The sequence below is a fragment of the Aulonocara sp. 'chitande type north' Nkhata Bay genome, linkage group LG7 (genome assembly GCF_057382095.1).
Source record: "Aulonocara sp. 'chitande type north' Nkhata Bay isolate Kocher_YH1m ecotype deep benthic linkage group LG7, A_spYH_male_GT1.1, whole genome shotgun sequence".
NCBI lineage: Eukaryota > Metazoa > Chordata > Actinopteri > Cichliformes > Cichlidae > Aulonocara > Aulonocara sp. 'chitande type north' Nkhata Bay.
Window position 1 is genome coordinate 32,690,669 of NC_141350.1, and position 16,970 is coordinate 32,707,638.

Genomic DNA, 16,970 nt, shown 5'->3' on the forward strand with positions numbered 1-16,970 from the left:
ACACACAATGTGCTCTATAATTGTGACACACCTGATCACCTGACACTGCAGCTGATCCAACCTGATCCCCACTATTACGCCCCTCTGCATTTAATTATGAGTTATTCATAATTAACATTTCACATGTTCATTGACCTGCTGTGTATTTTATGCTGCACTTTCTGGTGCAAAAGTGGCCAAAGGCTTACCATGCTGATCATAAACAGCCTGTTACGACTGCTTTGCTCTGTCAGAACATGTGTTTTGATGGGGTTTTTTTTAAAGCGTCTACAAACATTTGCCTAACAACCTCCCGGTAATCAAACTAATTAAATAAGGGATTAAAATGCTATAGAAGTGTGTTTTAAACAGCATCAGGCCTTACTAAAGAGCTCAAAAAACTATTTCCTTGAATCAGAATCTCGTTTGAATGGCCCACATTCCTATTAAATAATACCAGTTTCTCCAGTTTGCATAATGTTTCCTTCTTCCTTAAAAACATTTTTACAAGAAGAGGAAGTTAAATTAAGCAGAAACACAAAGAAAGAAACAAAAGCTGCCAGATGGGGAAGTTCTCACAGACGCAACCTGTCGCCATTTGGGTTCTTTCGCTTCAAAGTCTTTATAAGCAAGTGTTGGATTATCTCAGCCTCTAGTGGTCATAAGTGGAACTGCAGCGCTGCAATTTCCTTCTGTTTTGTGAGGAGCAGCCAATCAAAAGAAAGTTGGTGCAAAAACATCAGTCCTAAGGTTGACATAAGATAAATAGGGCCATGGACATGCCCTCCAACATGAACTCAAACGCTTTGCAATATAGCATCACTGTGATCTTTAGACTGATCCGACCAAAAACCAAGCTGATCTGATGAAATGTCTACGAGGATTTTGTCAAAGTATCCGGCCTGGAAGGAGCAAAAACGGCATCTTAAAGTGTTGCTTTGTTGGAACTTTGTAGGGGCGGTGTTGTAGCATGTGGAGCAGCAACAAAAGGCACAGATTTTCGCAAGATGATGAGCATGACATGGGGCCAGACGTTGTGTGAACTTAGTAAAAATAGTTAATATAAAATATCTTTCATTAAAATGTCCTGTAGTGTTTGTTAGGTTAAATAATTAAGGTTTTGTTACGGTTAAAAGGAGAAAAAAAAAAAGGACACAAGCCCAAAGCAGCCACGTCTGAATCACATTTTTATTTAACTTCAGTTGATCGAGTAAGAGTTTATTTATTTCAGATGAAGAGGCAGAACAGAAACACAATAAGACCCCCTGAGGCCAACACGTACAGTATGTCACACTTCTAAACCACCAATGACGAACAGTTTTGAGAAAATGTTCCCAGGACCACGTGCAGGAGAAGCAATGCTGAGGCTGTGAATTTCTCCTGAGTCCAGACTTCAGGAGGACGGACGCACCGATGAGTCTCAGGAATAAAGTGGATTTGTTTTATTCTTCGATTCATATTTTTCAGCTTTCTGTTCAGGAGCACCTGAAATATTCTTAAGGCTGACTTATTTTAGTAAATGTCGTGGCTGCAGGTTCAATGTTTAAAGCCAAATTTCCCGAAGAAAAACAAAGAATTTAAGGTGGACTGAGCTAATATTTTGCAACATTCAGAAGCAGATACTTACAGGAAACAACTGTTTATTTCTGGTTTAATAATCAGACACTGAACATGATCAGATGCACTTTTGAAGTCACAGGAGGAAGCTGTGAAGGTTAGAGGCGAAGCACAGCTGGCGTCCGACTTTGTTTCTGAGGAGTTGCATGGTGAAGTTTTAAACTCTTCAGATTTCAGAAATGAAAGCTACACGGGCAAACTATGGATTCGGTTTCATTTAATGTGCGCTGCCACATGCGGGTGTACTGACTGCATGTGTGTGTGTGTGTGTGTGGGCGTGTGAGTGCTCAGGGTCGGCAGCGCTGGATGAATCGCGGGTACAGGCAGACGTCTCTGATGTGGTGTCTGTTCAGCAGCCAGGTGAGGAAACGCTCCAGACCCAGACCATAACCGCCGTGAGGACACGTGCCATACTTCCTCTGAAACACACACAGAAGCCTGTTGAAACACACAGCTACCAACAACTACACACATGCAGTGATGCAATAAAGCCAAACGTTAGGGCTCATTCCAGGTGGGCCTTAAAATCTTGACTTCCTGTTTGGTGGTCCTCGGAGACAAAAAGTTTGGAAGCCACTGCATCAGCCATAAGAGAACCACTGTTATCTAATGATAAAGCTGAACAAGGATTTGGTCCCCAAGTCCTGAACTGTCTTTCTTCTGGCTAACGTCGACTAGCGCATGTTTGATAACCTTATTCAAGCTAACGTTACAAACTAACTGCCACGTGAGTCGTTTAACTGCACAAAGTAAAGATGTAGTGAGGTGCACAAAACATCTGAGGTCAAACCAGTGTTCATTTACCTGGTCTGTGTACCAGTAGTATGGAGTCGGGTCGATTCCCTCCCTCTTGTATCCCTCCAGCAGCTCTTCAGCGTCCCAGATACGCATCGACCCTCCCACGATCTCACCAACATTTGGCATCAACACGTCGACCTGCAGCACAGACAAACATACGATACTCGAGGGATCCAGGTAACTCACGTTTTTTGTTTTTGAGACAGACCACTGTGTGTTATACTTGTATAACTATGCATGTGACAAATAAAGAACTTTGAACCTTTACTGTGTTTAATGAATATATCAGATCATATCTTAATAAGGCCGCTGGTTGTTTCCTGACATGCCGCTGTATCACAACTGCCGTTCTGCTGTCCTGCCTTTATTTTTAAGATAAAACATTGTTTTTAGTCACAGATGACCTGCTTTAGTGAAGCTCTACACCTCGTCTCTCACACCACAGGTCACTCACACTCTCCTGCCGAGCCTTTAACTCACTCATCACCAACTTACTTATACTTTAAGTCTTTACCTTTTTACCTACTTAATGCTCAGGTTGAAGTGAAGAGCTCATGCTCCTCTTCACACAGAAACTGTACTTTTAGTGAAGGACATGACCTCCCCGCTCTCTAACCAGGCTTCAGCCACACCGCAGCTGGATCTGTGAGGTTCGTACCGACTCGGTGAGGCGTTTGTCCTCGGTGCAGCGCTGCATGTAGAAAGACTTGATCTCGGCCGGGAAACGACAGAGCAGGATGGTCTCGTTGATGGTGTCGGTCATCAGCCTCTCTGGAGCCTCGGGGATGTCCTGACAGAGGGAGAAATATCGACACAACAGGCAAGTCAAAGAGAGAGAGAATCAAAGAAAGACTTCATGAATATTCAAAATAAAAAACTCTTCAGGTAGGAGAAAACCGTATTTATAAATTGTAAATGATTGCAGAACATCTGAAAAGACCAAAGTTTGACAGCTGAGCTTTTTAACAAGTTGTACAACAGTGCCCTCTACAGGCGTCTCTGAAAACCGCAGCTCTCTGCTACTGACAGGATCTTTGAAGATCACTTTCCTGTTTGTCTGTCACAAGTGTAGGCCGGCTTAGACGTTCAGAGGAGCTGGTGTGAATAATACTTTAAGGAATGAAGATGTGGGTGTTTTTGGAAAATTTTTAACATTTTAATCGAGGGGACTGTTTTAAAACTTAATAAAACATTGATGAATGTTTAATGGATTGTATGCACTCATGAATTTGAATTGTTTGGAATATGTTTGATTAATTTTTTTTTTGATATCAGACGTTTTGGGGACTTTATAAGATGAGCTGAGCAGCTGAATGATGTGCTGTGTTCAACCGTCACCTCTCCGAACTCGTAGTAGGTGCCGTCGTCCTTCTTGACGTCATGCTCTCTGAGCCACTCGATGGCTTCGCTGTAGTTCATCCTCTTGAACGGCCTCTTCGGGGGTTTGAAGTTCTGGAAAAGCCATAGTCACCAAACAAAATATCAACTTTACTACCACACGTGAATGTTATGAGGTCAAATGCTCCAGAATAGTTAGAAAAATGATGCAGGAGCACAAAACTGTCGCTCGTCACGTACAGGGTTGATGTCGTAGAGCAGCTCTGCGGCGGGAGATTTGAGCACTCGGTCCACCACGTCACACACCAGGTCCTCAAGTCTGTTCAGCAGGTCCTCAAATGTAATGAAGGGACACTCCGCCTCGATGTGAGTGTATCTGACCATGGAGGACAATAATAAAAACACTGTAAGTAAATGATGGATCTTTGCAGAAAGGCTTTTAAGCTGTAACGTGGCGACTCACTCAGAAAGATGTCTGCGAGTGCGAGACTGCTCGGCCCGATACGACTGGGCGATACAGAAGGTGTCGCCCAGGGCAGGTATGCAGGTCTCCAGGTAGAGCTGAGAGGACTGCGTCAGGTACGCCTGCTCGCCAAAGTAATTGAGGTTAAAGAGCGTGGAGCCGCCCTCCACCTGAGTCTGCACCAGAGTCGGAGGAGTGATCTACACCGGAAAAATAAATTAACGATTATTGTAGAGCAAAGCGATCCTCAGTCTGATGCCGAGCTGTCTGCTCCTTTTCACACTCAACCCTCAAACTTACTGCTGCTGCATATTTTTCAGAATAAAGGAGAAACGGGCCAATCACAAAGCAGGATAAAATAAAACAACCATAACGGTTTGTAGTTATTACCGACTTTATTTCTGAGCGAGCAGCTGTCGAGTGAGACTTCTCTGTACTATTAAACTGCACTTTTATGACTAAAATATCTGTAATCAAATAAACAAACTGAAGAAGTGATTTGAATGCATTTGGATTTGATAAGAAGATGTAGTACCAGGCTCTTATCTGATAGAGGCTAAATCCTTCAATAGGTCCCAGATAAGACAATCAGCTAAAAACTACAAACTTAGGCCACAGACAGATATTTGCAGGTGGAATATGTGACCAGCTACACTCAAGCAGCTGCTTTAAGAAGACTGGAAAAAAGCTATTTAGCTTGCATCTGGCCAGCAGCATCGACTTGACGTGACTAAGGAGCTTTTCAGTTCAGGTGGATCTGATTCCTAATCTGCAAAACTACTCTCAACCTGTGACAGAGGCACAGAGTGTCACTGACTAAAAGTGAGGTCATCAGGTTTGGGGGTTTCTTTCCTTGTTAGAGGTGAAGAAGCAAAAACAAAACAAACCCAACCCCACCACATTTTGGCATCCACAATAAATCTGTGCTTCACCTCGTAGTACCCACAGCTGAAGAAGTGGTCCCTGAAGCACTGTGTGACTGTGGATCGGACTCGGAGGATCTTGGAGACGTTCTCTCCTCTGATCAGCATGTGTCGGTTGTTCAGCTGGACGTCCACGTCCGACTCCTCGTTCAGTAGGTTGTCGGCCCCGCCCGCCGGAGCTAAGCCAACCAGCTCCCAGTAGTCGCCGTGCAGCTCGTGGCCTCCGGGCGCCTGAGAAAAGAAGACGAGGAGAACTCACTGAACATCTCGTCCTGCATCTGCAGAGCATCTGTAACGGCTGAGGAGGCTCATCAGTGGAAACAGATGGTTTACTAGATTGTTCAGGTTGTTCCTCAGTCATGGTTCAGACTTTAGCAGAAGACAAAGTTTTCTGTTCTGTTCAACTATTAGTTTAACACAACATATTTACTGTACACTGATAAAAATAACAGAAACTCAAATCTCATTACTGAAATACACTTTCAGTCATGCGGTGATTTCTTGTTAGGATGATTCCAGGAAGAACTGTGGGGCATGTAAACATGTTGCTCTGGGTGACCTAGTTTCCTGTGAGCATGCACAGGCAGAGCAGGTTTCTGCAGCAGGTGAGTTTACCTGCTTTCCTTCAGGAACTGCAGTGACGGTCCCATAAATAGCCACCGTGCTCTCTGTGGACAAAACCAAGCCGTTGTAGCACTGGCACTAAAGACAAGAACAACAGAGAGTCGCACTCAGAATCAACTTCAGAAATTAAACAGCTTCTTTTTAAAGCACCAACTTCAAATGAATCACTCCCACCGATTTTGTTAAATCTTTGATTCTCTGCTTAGGCCTGGTGGTAGAGGATAAAAAGAAATGTCTTGAACTACATTCACGGCCAAATGTTTTAGGAGCGGCAGTTAAACGTTTATCCCCCCCAAAAAAACAAACAAACAACTTTTTAATCCCAGGGAGCTCTTTGCAGCTTGTGAATACGTTTCTGATCACTCTGCACAACAACACAGAAACACTGTGAATAAAGACAGAAGCAGCAAAGATTGTGAAAAACCACACCGGTGCCAAACTTTTGGCCGTGACAGGACATGAACATTTAATTTTTAACCATAACATGTAGCTCACAGTGTAGAAAGGTTAAAAATGGGGGTTTATGAAGCTTTACCAGCTGATCGGAGAGGACACACTGGAGGAAACCGGTGCCATCTCTCAGCACAAGGAACATCAGGTTCTTCCCTGGAGGAGACAAAATAAAAAGCAAAAAAACATAATAATACACATATGTTGACTCAAAGTAACATTTTAATTATTTCTATCCTCTTAAAAAACTTAATTTGGCTCAATCTTAAAAACTGAATCTTACTCATTTCTCTCTTTTCACAGTCAGTAAAGAATCTTAAACTTACAAATTAATCTTTTCATTTCAAGTTTGTCATTTTGACATTATTCTTAAATGCAAAATAATTCAGACATATCCTCGTTTAAGCCTTTAATGCAGCTGTCCGTATTATAAATGAATAACAAGCAACAAATCAGTTTTGAATTCTCTGACTTTGGAATCTTAAATTGAAATGAGAATGAGTAAATACTGAATGGATCGACTGTTTCCTCACCCTGCCTCCTGAGGCGGTGAACCCATCCAAACACTTTGACCCTCTGGCCTCTCTTTTCTTGGAGACGATGGATTTTAACCTGAAATAAAGACAACAATCATCTTTAAATCATCAACAGGAAGAAGAAGAATCAGTGAAATGATTCAGACTTTGGAGACATATTTATATTTCTATTGATTGTTCAGCTAGTTTGGGGTTTAAAACAAACTTCTGTGTTTCAGCTGCTCAATTCAAACAGCAGCAAACCAGCCAAAGCTTATCGCTCCACACAAACCATTCTGGTTCAGGAATGTCGTCTGTGAACTGTTTTCTATCTACACAAAGCCAGTTACTTTCAGCTTAATCTACTTTCTTTGTTTTTAAACTGTATGTGACTTTTATTCAGAAACGCTGCATCCGCTGCAAAATATTAAAAATGAATGTAAAGAACCAAAAAGTGAAACTTTAAGGAACAGGTTAAGAGGGCTGTTCTTATTTTTTCTCATATATATTATTTTACAACAATTAATTCTCATAAAACGGTTCCCAATAAGGAGGTTTATAAATCTGCAAGCAACCAAAAGCTCAGGCCTTATATTTCAAATTAAATGTAAACATAAATCAAGCATAATGCAGTCATTCAGTGATTTCAGATAGAAACGAAACAAGCTGTTTACTTTGAACTGTGAATCATGCAAAGCTACTCTGAGTCTAACACTAAAAAGATGGAGCTGGAAATGAGGCTGCATTCAGAGCTGCTGTTCTTTGGACTGTTTTTTGCTAACTTCTGTGTTCAAGTTCAATCAGACTTAAAACCAAACTTTATAACAGGAGCAGGAGCCAAAATACAGGTAAAATAAGAAAGACTGACTGCTTCAGCCTCAGGCAGACTGGGATCGTTCTTAATGACGATCTTCTTGGCTTCCTCCAGGTTCTTCTCTCTCCTCTCGTTGTCCTCGGCCTTTACGACAAACACAGCGGAGCCATAATGAAGAGAAAAGCACAAAACGGATGAATCTGTAGAATGTTTTGTGACCCACTGATTGTAGGAAACATCTCGAGGTTAGACACAAACCTCCTTCTTTTCTTTGGCATCGTTCTTTATCTGCTCGCGGTTAAAAGCCTTCTTTGCGTTCTTCATCTGTGTCTTAGAGATCACCGCCCAGCGCTGAGGGAGACGAGGAGGAAAATAAACTGAATCAGTCATTAATAACAGTTAGTAAAAACAGGTGCTGCAGCTGGTACTGGAATAAAACTTGCAAAGTTGGGTTCAAAATGGTAAAGATTGGATTTCTATCCTTGTTAAAGTGATCATCTATAAATATAACCAACCTCTCCCTCCTTCTGGGACTCTACAAAGATGGTGGGGAACGGCTCCTTTCCAGCAAACAACAGAGCCTGTGAAGATCCAAAGACACAGTGAGGTGCTGACAGACATCCCACAATCCATGCAGCCTGAAGCATTTTTACCCGTGCACATCTGAAGTAAACAAACAAGTTACCTTGAGAGGAGTTTTGAAGGGTTTCTGCTCCGTGCCATCTCCGTCTTGGTCGCTGCCACATTTATCTGACACATACAGCTCACCTGAGAAACACCAGCACAGTCGGCTCAGTATTTTCTCAATATGTGCAATCTCTTAGATTTTACCTGCGTTCAAGGCAGGGCTTACTCGTCACTCAAGAGAATTAAAATGCTGTGAGCAAAACACATTTAAAATACTTCCACACATCGGTACTAACAAGGACAAGAAGGAGACGTCACATTTCTCCCACGTTAGCGCCCTCTTATATGAGAATTGAATTTAAACTTCTGCCCCTCATATATAAAGTCTTGCAAAATCAGGCCCCACCATATCTCAGACCTCAAAGTACCAAATTATCCTAGTAGAGAACATTGTTCTCAGACTCAGAGTTTCCAAAAGAGGAATCAGAGACAGAGCCTTCAGCAACCGGCTCCTACACAGGAGATCTTCCTGATAGCTAAAGAATGTCAGACAAAGAGGCAGACACCCTCTGTACTTTTAAGTTCAGGCTTCAAACTTTACTTGTTCAAGCTTATGGGATCAGGTCATCTTGCACCATCCCTCATTTGTTCTGGTTCCTTTTAAAAGTGAGTACATCCTCATAAGTGACCGTGTGACCCTTGGGGTTCCCTCTTTAATATTGTAATATAAAGCTAATGAGGTGACTGGTGCAGTACTTTTCACACTTACTACATACCACTGAGCAATGTGATCAGCAAGATTGCATCATGTGTTCAAATATCTGACATGTAAAATAGTCAGCCTCCGGGTAACAACAGGCAATGGTAAAGACTAAGACTGTCACGCTTATTATCGTTACACGAACTTTACATGTAATGTGTAAAAATCTGCTGTATATTTACACCACATATGTGTGAATTCTATCATAGTGACACCCTAAAATGAAACCGAAAGTACCTTCAGTTTCCTGCTTGATTAAAACAGACTGAAATACAGTCACGGGTTAGATATTGGTTTGATCAATTAAATAAAAGACGGTGAGATATTCAAATCCAGGTCTGCCGCAGCCTCCTTTTGCTTCTCCACTGCAAACTGACAGCTGCCGTGGCTAAATGTTAGCATATCCTTGCTAATGTTTTCGTTTGTATAATGACTTTCATTGGTTCTGCAGCGGTAAGAAGGGCCGATCGATGCGTGATCATGCCACATATTAGCTCATATCATTCCAGAGACCTGACAGAATCAGAAATCGGCGTTACACAGCAGGCTAACTGCTAACATCTCTGCAACTGATGCAATATTAAAGCCACACATGTCTGTGGGAGCTAGCTAACCAGCTAGCTCACTCTCCTTCCTTACCTACTGAGATCTGTTCCACATCTTTCGTTATCTCCGTCGCCATTTCGGCTCTGTTACTGCAGCAGCAGCCCGCTAAAACGCGCTAGTTTTATATTTAAAGAATACGGAATTTAACCTCCAAAGCCGACGACCGGTATTCACTGCTAACCGGTTACATGCAACTTTGCATCAGCCCTGCTACAGCCTGCTCTCACACACACTGAAGGGAAGAGGGAGGAGACTCAAGTGTGTTTTCATTTCCCAGGCGCTGATTGGCGAGAGTGGAGACGTCAAGCAAATCCAATTGGTGGAATACCGCGTCAGTCAACTCATGTGCCATAACAATGCGACCAATCAGCAACGGGGACTGAAATCAAAGAAGACTCTTGTGGGGGCATTGGGGGCAAAGATGCTTCCGCATTTGATGCTATAATTTTTTTTAATTATTTAATGCTACCATGTGCCCATGGTTCCACATTCATAAATGTAATTTTATGAACAGAAAGCCAGATTTTCAGTCAGTGAATCTGTCTGGGTGATCTTGATACCTTTCACCTTAAGTAGAACTATTTTCTACTTTTAAGCTCTGGACACATTCAGTACGCTGGTGTGTTGTGTTTAGATTGAATGTGTTCTGACATTTATAATTTAAGAATTCATCTCTGGTCATGGGCTCTGTCTGTGACAGTAAGACATCCCATTCAGTTCCTCTCAGAGAGGTTTTTGTCCATTCCTCACTGGGGATGTCCTGTAGTTTGTCTCTGGTCTCTGACACAGCTGCCGTCACATCCTTGGTGTACCTCTCAGGATGAATATTGATGCTGGCTGAGTCGGGAGCTTCACTGAGACTTGACAGCAAGGTGTAGTTGTGTAGAAACTGGGTGGGGTCCTCTGTGTGAGAGAGCTGCTCCAGCTCAGTGTTTCTCCTCCTCAGCTCAGAGATTTCCTAATGCAAGTTACCCTTAAAGGAAGAAACCTATGACAGAACCAGGCTCTAGAGGGGGCAGTCAACTGTTGGGACTGGTTGGGGGGTGACTGTGAAGAGAGGGGAGGGAGATGGGGGAGATGGGAGAGGTGTTAGTAGTTAAGGGGGGAATTAAGCTGAAATAGAGGTGGGGGAAGAAGAGGTGACATTGGAAGTAGTGAAAGAAGGAGTCACATATTAAAACTGGAGAATATGTTGTACTTGTTGTAGTGTTTCATCATGGGTCCAGTTTTTACCCAGGTGCTTAAAGCCCTTCTTTACCCTCATGTAACACCAACAGTAATTTCCAACCACTATTTCCTGTTCCTGTCAGTCAAACAAACAGACGACAAACATCTTCTATAAACAGGAATAATGTCATTTTATCGGATTAGAAAACATCTAATCTAGCGTTGATATTACACTGCTGTTTAGTGTCTGGCTAATCTCAGTGTCACCAAAATATCTGCCCTACATGTCAAACAATGAGAGGACTTGAAACAGTAACATCACCTAGCAGCTTATTTTAATTAGTGCTAACGTTGTGTTTGCTGGCTAACATTGCTATTATTATAGTCACAGTTAATTGACTTTGAATAGCTTTATTTCAAAAGTAATTTTACAATTTCACAGCCATTTAGCTGTGTTAACTGTACATGCTGTAGGTCATAAGGCGTGCATGGATCATTTTTATCATCAGCCTCTTATCTTTTGTCCACCACAGGCTTTGCCATGATAAATTGGTCAGTTGACAACCAGGAGCCGTACACCTTAACCTCAGAGGCCAGGACATCCAGGGGCAGTGTGAACACGCACTTGTTTAAATGGGACGCAAGACGGACTATAGAGGGCCACCCCCTTGCCAGACAACCAAGTGCTGTCCCTGTCCACGGCCAGTGTGAGAAGGACTCTCACTAAAGTCAACCCACACAAAGCTGCTGGACCAGACAATATACCTGGACGCGTGCTCAGAGCCCGTGCTGACCAGCTGACTGATGTCCTAGCAGGCATCTTTAACATCTCCCTGAGTCAAGCGGTTGTGCCACAGTGCTTTAAAACCACCACCATCATACCTGTCCCCAGACCTTCCCAAAGCCTAATTACACAATGATTGCCTGAGCCTATTCTTGTTAAATGATGAAAAACTCAAAGGCACGTTTGGGCAGTGGATCTGTGTGAAATCAGCAGCTTGCAAAACTAAATCAAAATGTGTGCTATTGATTCTAAAAATAGAAATCACAATAAAGTTCAACATTTACTAAAACCGCCATTCAGTCATCTGAGAATCTTTCCTCATGAAATTATAACGGTTAGATGAATGTATATGCAGTGATTTACTGATCAATGATAAAAGGGGAGATTTATGCAATAACGAAGACTGTCATGAAAAGTATTTGGCATCTGATCTCCTGTAACCTGCGGAGCTAAGCTGTTTTACCAGCTCTGCTCTCTGATTTTTCTTTTATGAAAAAACACAAGTTGTCAAAGTTATTTGTTTGCAAATGTATTTCAGAAATATCGACATACTTTTTTTTAATCAGCAGAAACTTTATGTCAGTAGTGCAAAAACCTGCACTGATCTGACCTCATTTCTTCCTCATCCTGATTCCTGACCTGGGAAGGGAGAGAAATATTTGTTTTTGTTTGTCTTCTTGTTTTATTTAATTCCTTGTGGGATTTGGATCCAACACGTAAAGTATGCATATTATGCACACACACAAACACACATGCAGCTATTACCCATTTCTTGTATTCTTGAATAAAGACATTGATTTGACACATTTAATTAGCGGCCAATTGTTTTTATTGTTCAATTATTAAGAAAAAAGAAAAGGTGGGGGTGGGTGGGATGTAAAGGGAGAGAGGAGAGAAAACCCCAACAATCCCCTCTGAGCAAGCACGAGGCGACAGTGGATAGGAAAAACTCCCTTTAAAGGAAGAAACCTATGACAGAACCAGGCTCTAGAGGGGGCAGTCAACTGTCGGGACTGGTTGGGGGGTGACTGTGAAGAGAGGGGAGGGAGATGGGGGAGATGGGAGAGGTGTTAGTAGTTAAGGGGGGGGGGGGGAATTAAGCTGGAATAGAGGTGGGGGAAGAAGAGGTGACATTGGCAGTAGTGAAAGAAGGAGTGTTCTTCCTCCAGAAGAAGCGTTTTTTCTTTTTCTGCTTTTTCTCGAGGATGAGGATCAGCTCCTCGATTTTTTCAGTGTTTTGCTTCTGCAGCTTGTTGCATTTTTTCACCACTTCTTCTTTTTCGGCTTGTTTTTCTTCCAACCTTTCTTTCAGCACTTTAGATGTTGCCTCCTGTTTTTGTAGTTTTTCATTTTCTCCTTCCAGCTCAGATGCTTTGAACTTCATTTTGTTGTAAAGTTCTTGCAGGTTTTGTTTTTTCTTCTCAAACTCCTGGAGAAGAAGTTTTTCTTCTCTCTGCTTACTGACCAGCTGTTCTCTCTCTTGAAGCAGGTCTTGATATTTGTGCAGTGTCTCATCCAACTTTACCTGCAGCATCCTGTCGTTTCCCTCCATGAGCTGGAGTTGGCACTCCATGTCTCCCTGCTTTCTGTCCAGCTGCTCTTTCTCTTGCAGGATTTCTTTATTTTGTAGCAGAGCTTCATCAAGCTTTCCTTGCAAGCTTTCATTTTGTTGCTTGATGCTCTGCAGATTGGAATCCATTTCTTTTTGTTTGATTTCTTGTTCCCTTTTCTCTTCGAGGAGCTTCTCATTTGCTTGCTCTGTGCGATCAAGCCTTTTTTTGTCAACACTGTACATTAGCTCCATGTCTCGGAGATTGGAGTGCAGCCCTCTCTTCTTCATGCCATCTTCTTTCTTCTCTTGGAGGAGTTTTCTATTTTGTTGCAGAGCTTCATGAAGCTTTCCTTGCAAGCTTTCATTGTGTTGCTTGATACTCTGAAGCTTGGAATGCATTTCTCTCTCTTTTAACTCCTGTTGCCTTTTCTCTTGCAGAAGCTTTTCATTTTCTTGCAGTGTGTGATCAAGCTTTTTTTTGTATACACTGTACATTAGCTCCATTTCTTGGAGATTGCTGTGCAGCCCTCTCTTCTTCGTGGCGTCTTGTTTCTTCTCTTGGACAAGTTTTTTATTTTGTTGCAGGGCTTCATCAAGCTTTCCTTGGAGCTCCTGGTTCTTTTTGTCCATGTCATGGAGATCTTGTTGTTTCTCCTCAATAATAGCTTCCTTTTCTTGAAGCTGGCATGACAACTTTTTTAGTTGAGCGCTCTTTTGCTCATTTTCCTCCATCAAGAACTTCATCTTCTCTGTGTTTCTGAGCGCTTCAGCCTCCATTTCTTCCAAACGCTTTTCCTCTAGTTCCACTTGGTCACACCAAGGAAGGGAGGAAAGGGAAGAGTCTAGTGGCTCATCCCAGGGAAGAGTGTAGGGGTCAACTTCTTGTCCCTTTAGATTTGTTTGAGACATGTTGGGTCTGGATACAGTTAGAATTGCAAAGGATCCAAATATTTCAAAAGGCTTTTTTGGCGAACGGTTCAATGCTGCACACATCAATGCTGCGAGAAACGGACTAAAAGTCGTTGCTCTTCACCGCTATTTATAGATTTTTGGATCAAAGGATCAAAGGATCAGAATGGTGGTAAGATTCTACATGTGTGTGACGTCATAATTCTGTAAGGCAATGAGGTTGTCACATGATATTTTTGGAGGAGGGCATTTTTCAACTTGGACAAATTATCAATAAAGTTTCAATCTCTGTTATTTTCCCCAAAAACGTGTTGTCGCAATAATGTTTTCTATTGTAATTTGTGCCAACAGATGGCGCAGTTTAAAGTTGGCTGTTACTCTGCCCAGGCTGCTACCATAGAAGAAGAATGTAGACCAATAGTACTTTAACGATGTCCGCTGATCGTTTCCGTGGAAATCTTAGCATTGCTTTAGCCGTCAAGCTAAAGGTTTAGCTTCATACTGCCATATTTTCAGAGTAACAAAATATTTAAACGGTCTCAGATCATGGTGAGTATTTGAAAAATGTTTATTTAATGTGAAGCCTGTGATGTGGAAAGGTTAGCAAGCGTAATTTTGCCTATTGTGTTATACACGGGTGCTTACATCCGAGTAGTGTTGATCTTTTCTAAGGTCCATGGGTTTATCCAACGAGCAGCTAAATCACCGTTATATCTGTAATTTTGTGGGCAACGTCTTAATGCAAAAAAAAAAAAAAAAAAAAAAATCCCAAAGCAACGAAGCAAAGACTAAAAAACCCCACAATGCGTTTTTAAGCTCTCTCTGTGTTCACTGCCTCTGCAAGTGTCAAACTTCCTCGCTTTAGCTGATGCTAACCAACATTAGCGCTTACGGTTCGTATATAAACACAACTGTCAGCCCTTCACTTTTGGTGCCGACAACATTTTGAGCATTTTCGACAGTTTGTGAAATGGTCGTCATTGGCATTACATGCCAGTAGTGTTCGCTAACTGACTTTACCGGTGATTATATTTATTATTGTTGTCATTATTATTATTATTATTATTATAATTATTATGTATTATGATTAGTTTCCCCACCGGAAGAATGCGACGTTCTTGCCAGAACATTCCCAAATAATTGACCACGTTTATTAACAGATCAATTTTCTCCACAGTTTTAGGGTGAGCTAGAATAGATATATGGTTTCAGTAATACGAATAAGAGCGCAACAGCATAGAGACAATGACGATCACTCTCATAATTTCATTACGTTAGTGCACCCATCGCTCCGCATCCTTAACGCTACATTGATGTCGAGAGTCTCTGACACAGCTGTGCTCTGCAGCACAGACACCCTGCTTATCTGTGATTCGGCCAGTCTGGTGTTGAACTCCAAAGACATGCGCGGGGTTAGGTTAGTTGGCTGTTGGTGTGAGTGGTTGTCTGAGTCTCTCTAATAACCCTCCAACAGACTGGCGACCTGTCCAGGGTGTACTTTTGCCCTATGACAGCTGGAATACAACCTGAATAAAATAAGTAGGAGAAAATGAATGATGTTTATGAACTGTAGTTAATGTAGTCAGACAATAAGTTACCGAGCAACAGGCCACAAGTCTTGGTGCAGAATCATACTAAGATTTAAAAAATAAAATGTTGGCACTGGTGTTTGAAACAGTATACTGTCAGTAAGACTGGAGCAACTGCACACATCTGGAAACTAATAACTAGAGTAGTTAAGTAACATTTTGTTACTGCATCCATTTAGCCAGGTATAATTAGCATGTCTACATACATGTCATTTCTAATGTGGTCCTATGTGGTATGTTGTAGGACAGTGAAGTGTCTGACACTGACCATGTACCAGTGCCTGAGAACACTGGTATGGAGGGGGAGAACGCACCTCTTTACTGTATTTGTCAGAAACAAGACATCAACTGCTTCATGATGTAAGTATATATCAGTTTTATATTTGCAGTACGTGCAGTAGGGGTGGGCGCTAGCTTCAGCAATGTTATCAGAGATTTTTTTTTTTTTTAAATGAAGATCTTCTATTTCGAGAAAACTACCAATAAGGATATATGCACAGATATAGAAAACAATACTGTAACATTTTATTGATGCTTGCAGTTTGGAGGAAGCAGTATTTGCAAGTGTAACTAAATTCCAGGCATTTTCCATCCTTCTTTTCCTATCAGCTTTTTTCTAATTGTCAGTGTGAACCAAGGTGTCAGCAGCAGCATTATAGTGCAAAAGTAGTGACCCAGCATAGATCAAATGTAAGCACAAAAGTAGCCAAGGTAGTGTTTTTCCTGGAAATTTTAAGTGAAAGGATAAAGTAACTGCTTACCACTTTAGTTTAACAATGATTAATGAAATGTAACCGTGTAACTCATCAGCAGTCTGCACAGTATGGTCACATATTAAAACTGGAGAATATGTTGTACTTGTTGTAGTGTTTCATCATGGGTCCAGTTTTTACCCAGGTGCTTAAAGCCCTTCTTTACCCTCATGTAACACCAACAGTAATTTCCAACCACTATTTCCTGTTCCTGTCAGTCAAACAAACAGACGACAAACATCTTCTATAAACAGGAATAATGTCATTTTATCGGATTAGAAAACATCTAATCTAGCGTTGATATTACACTGCTGTTTAGTGTCTGGCTAATCTCAGTGTCACCAAAATATCTGCCCTACATGTCAAACAATGAGAGAACTTGAAACAGTAACATCACCTAGCAGCTTATTTTAATTAGTGCTAACGTTGTGTTTGCTGGCTAACATTGCTATTATTATAGTCACAGTTAATTGACTTTGAATAGCTTTATTTCAAAAGTAATTTTACAATTTCACAGCCATTTAGCTGTGTTAACTGTACATGCTGTAGGTCATAAGGCGTGCATGGATCATTTTTATCATCAGCCTCTTATCTTTTGTCCACCACAGGCTTTGCCATGATAAATTGGTCAGTTGACAACCAGGAGCCGTACACCTTAACCTCAGAGGCCAGGACATCCAGGGGCAGTGTGAACACGCACTTG

General features: G+C 41.7%; 2 protein-coding genes across 2 annotated transcripts; both read right to left on the bottom strand.

Moving 5' to 3' along the window:
• Window positions 1-1,149: 1,149 nt before the first annotated feature.
• Window positions 1,150-9,758, bottom strand: nars1 (asparaginyl-tRNA synthetase 1). The gene is made up of 15 exons (XM_086300081.1): window positions 9,548-9,758; window positions 8,207-8,289; window positions 8,037-8,102; window positions 7,780-7,872; window positions 7,576-7,665; window positions 6,726-6,804; window positions 6,278-6,348; window positions 5,734-5,820; window positions 5,128-5,349; window positions 4,196-4,395; window positions 3,973-4,108; window positions 3,733-3,846; window positions 3,053-3,184; window positions 2,401-2,532; window positions 1,150-2,015 (listed from the first exon to the last, which is right to left on the bottom strand). Exons 1-15 carry the CDS (start codon window positions 9,588-9,590, stop codon window positions 1,884-1,886), a joined length of 1,680 nt encoding a protein of 559 aa, XP_086156207.1. The 5' UTR covers window positions 9,591-9,758; the 3' UTR covers window positions 1,150-1,883.
• Window positions 9,759-11,022: 1,264 nt separating this feature from the next.
• Window positions 11,023-14,117, bottom strand: LOC147325529 (uncharacterized). The gene has a single exon (XM_086300083.1). The coding sequence runs from the start codon at window positions 14,008-14,010 to the stop codon at window positions 12,562-12,564; it is 1,449 nt and encodes a 482-aa protein (XP_086156209.1). The 5' UTR covers window positions 14,011-14,117; the 3' UTR covers window positions 11,023-12,561.
• Window positions 14,118-16,970: the final 2,853 nt, after the last annotated feature.

Coding starts and splice junctions, on each gene's coding strand:
- nars1 (XM_086300081.1), bottom strand. CDS start 9,590: ATGGCGACGGAGATAACGAAAGATGTGGAACAGATCTCAGTAG. Junction 7,873..8,036: donor AGTCCCAGAAGGAGGGAGAG/GTTGGTTATATT, acceptor CGTCTCCCTCAG/CGCTGGGCGGTGATCTCTAA. Junction 4,396..5,127: donor TCAGCTGTGGGTACTACGAG/GTGAAGCACAGA, acceptor TTTCCGGTGTAG/ATCACTCCTCCGACTCTGGT.
- LOC147325529 (XM_086300083.1), bottom strand. CDS start 14,010: ATGTGTGCAGCATTGAACCGTTCGCCAAAAAAGCCTTTTGAAATATTT.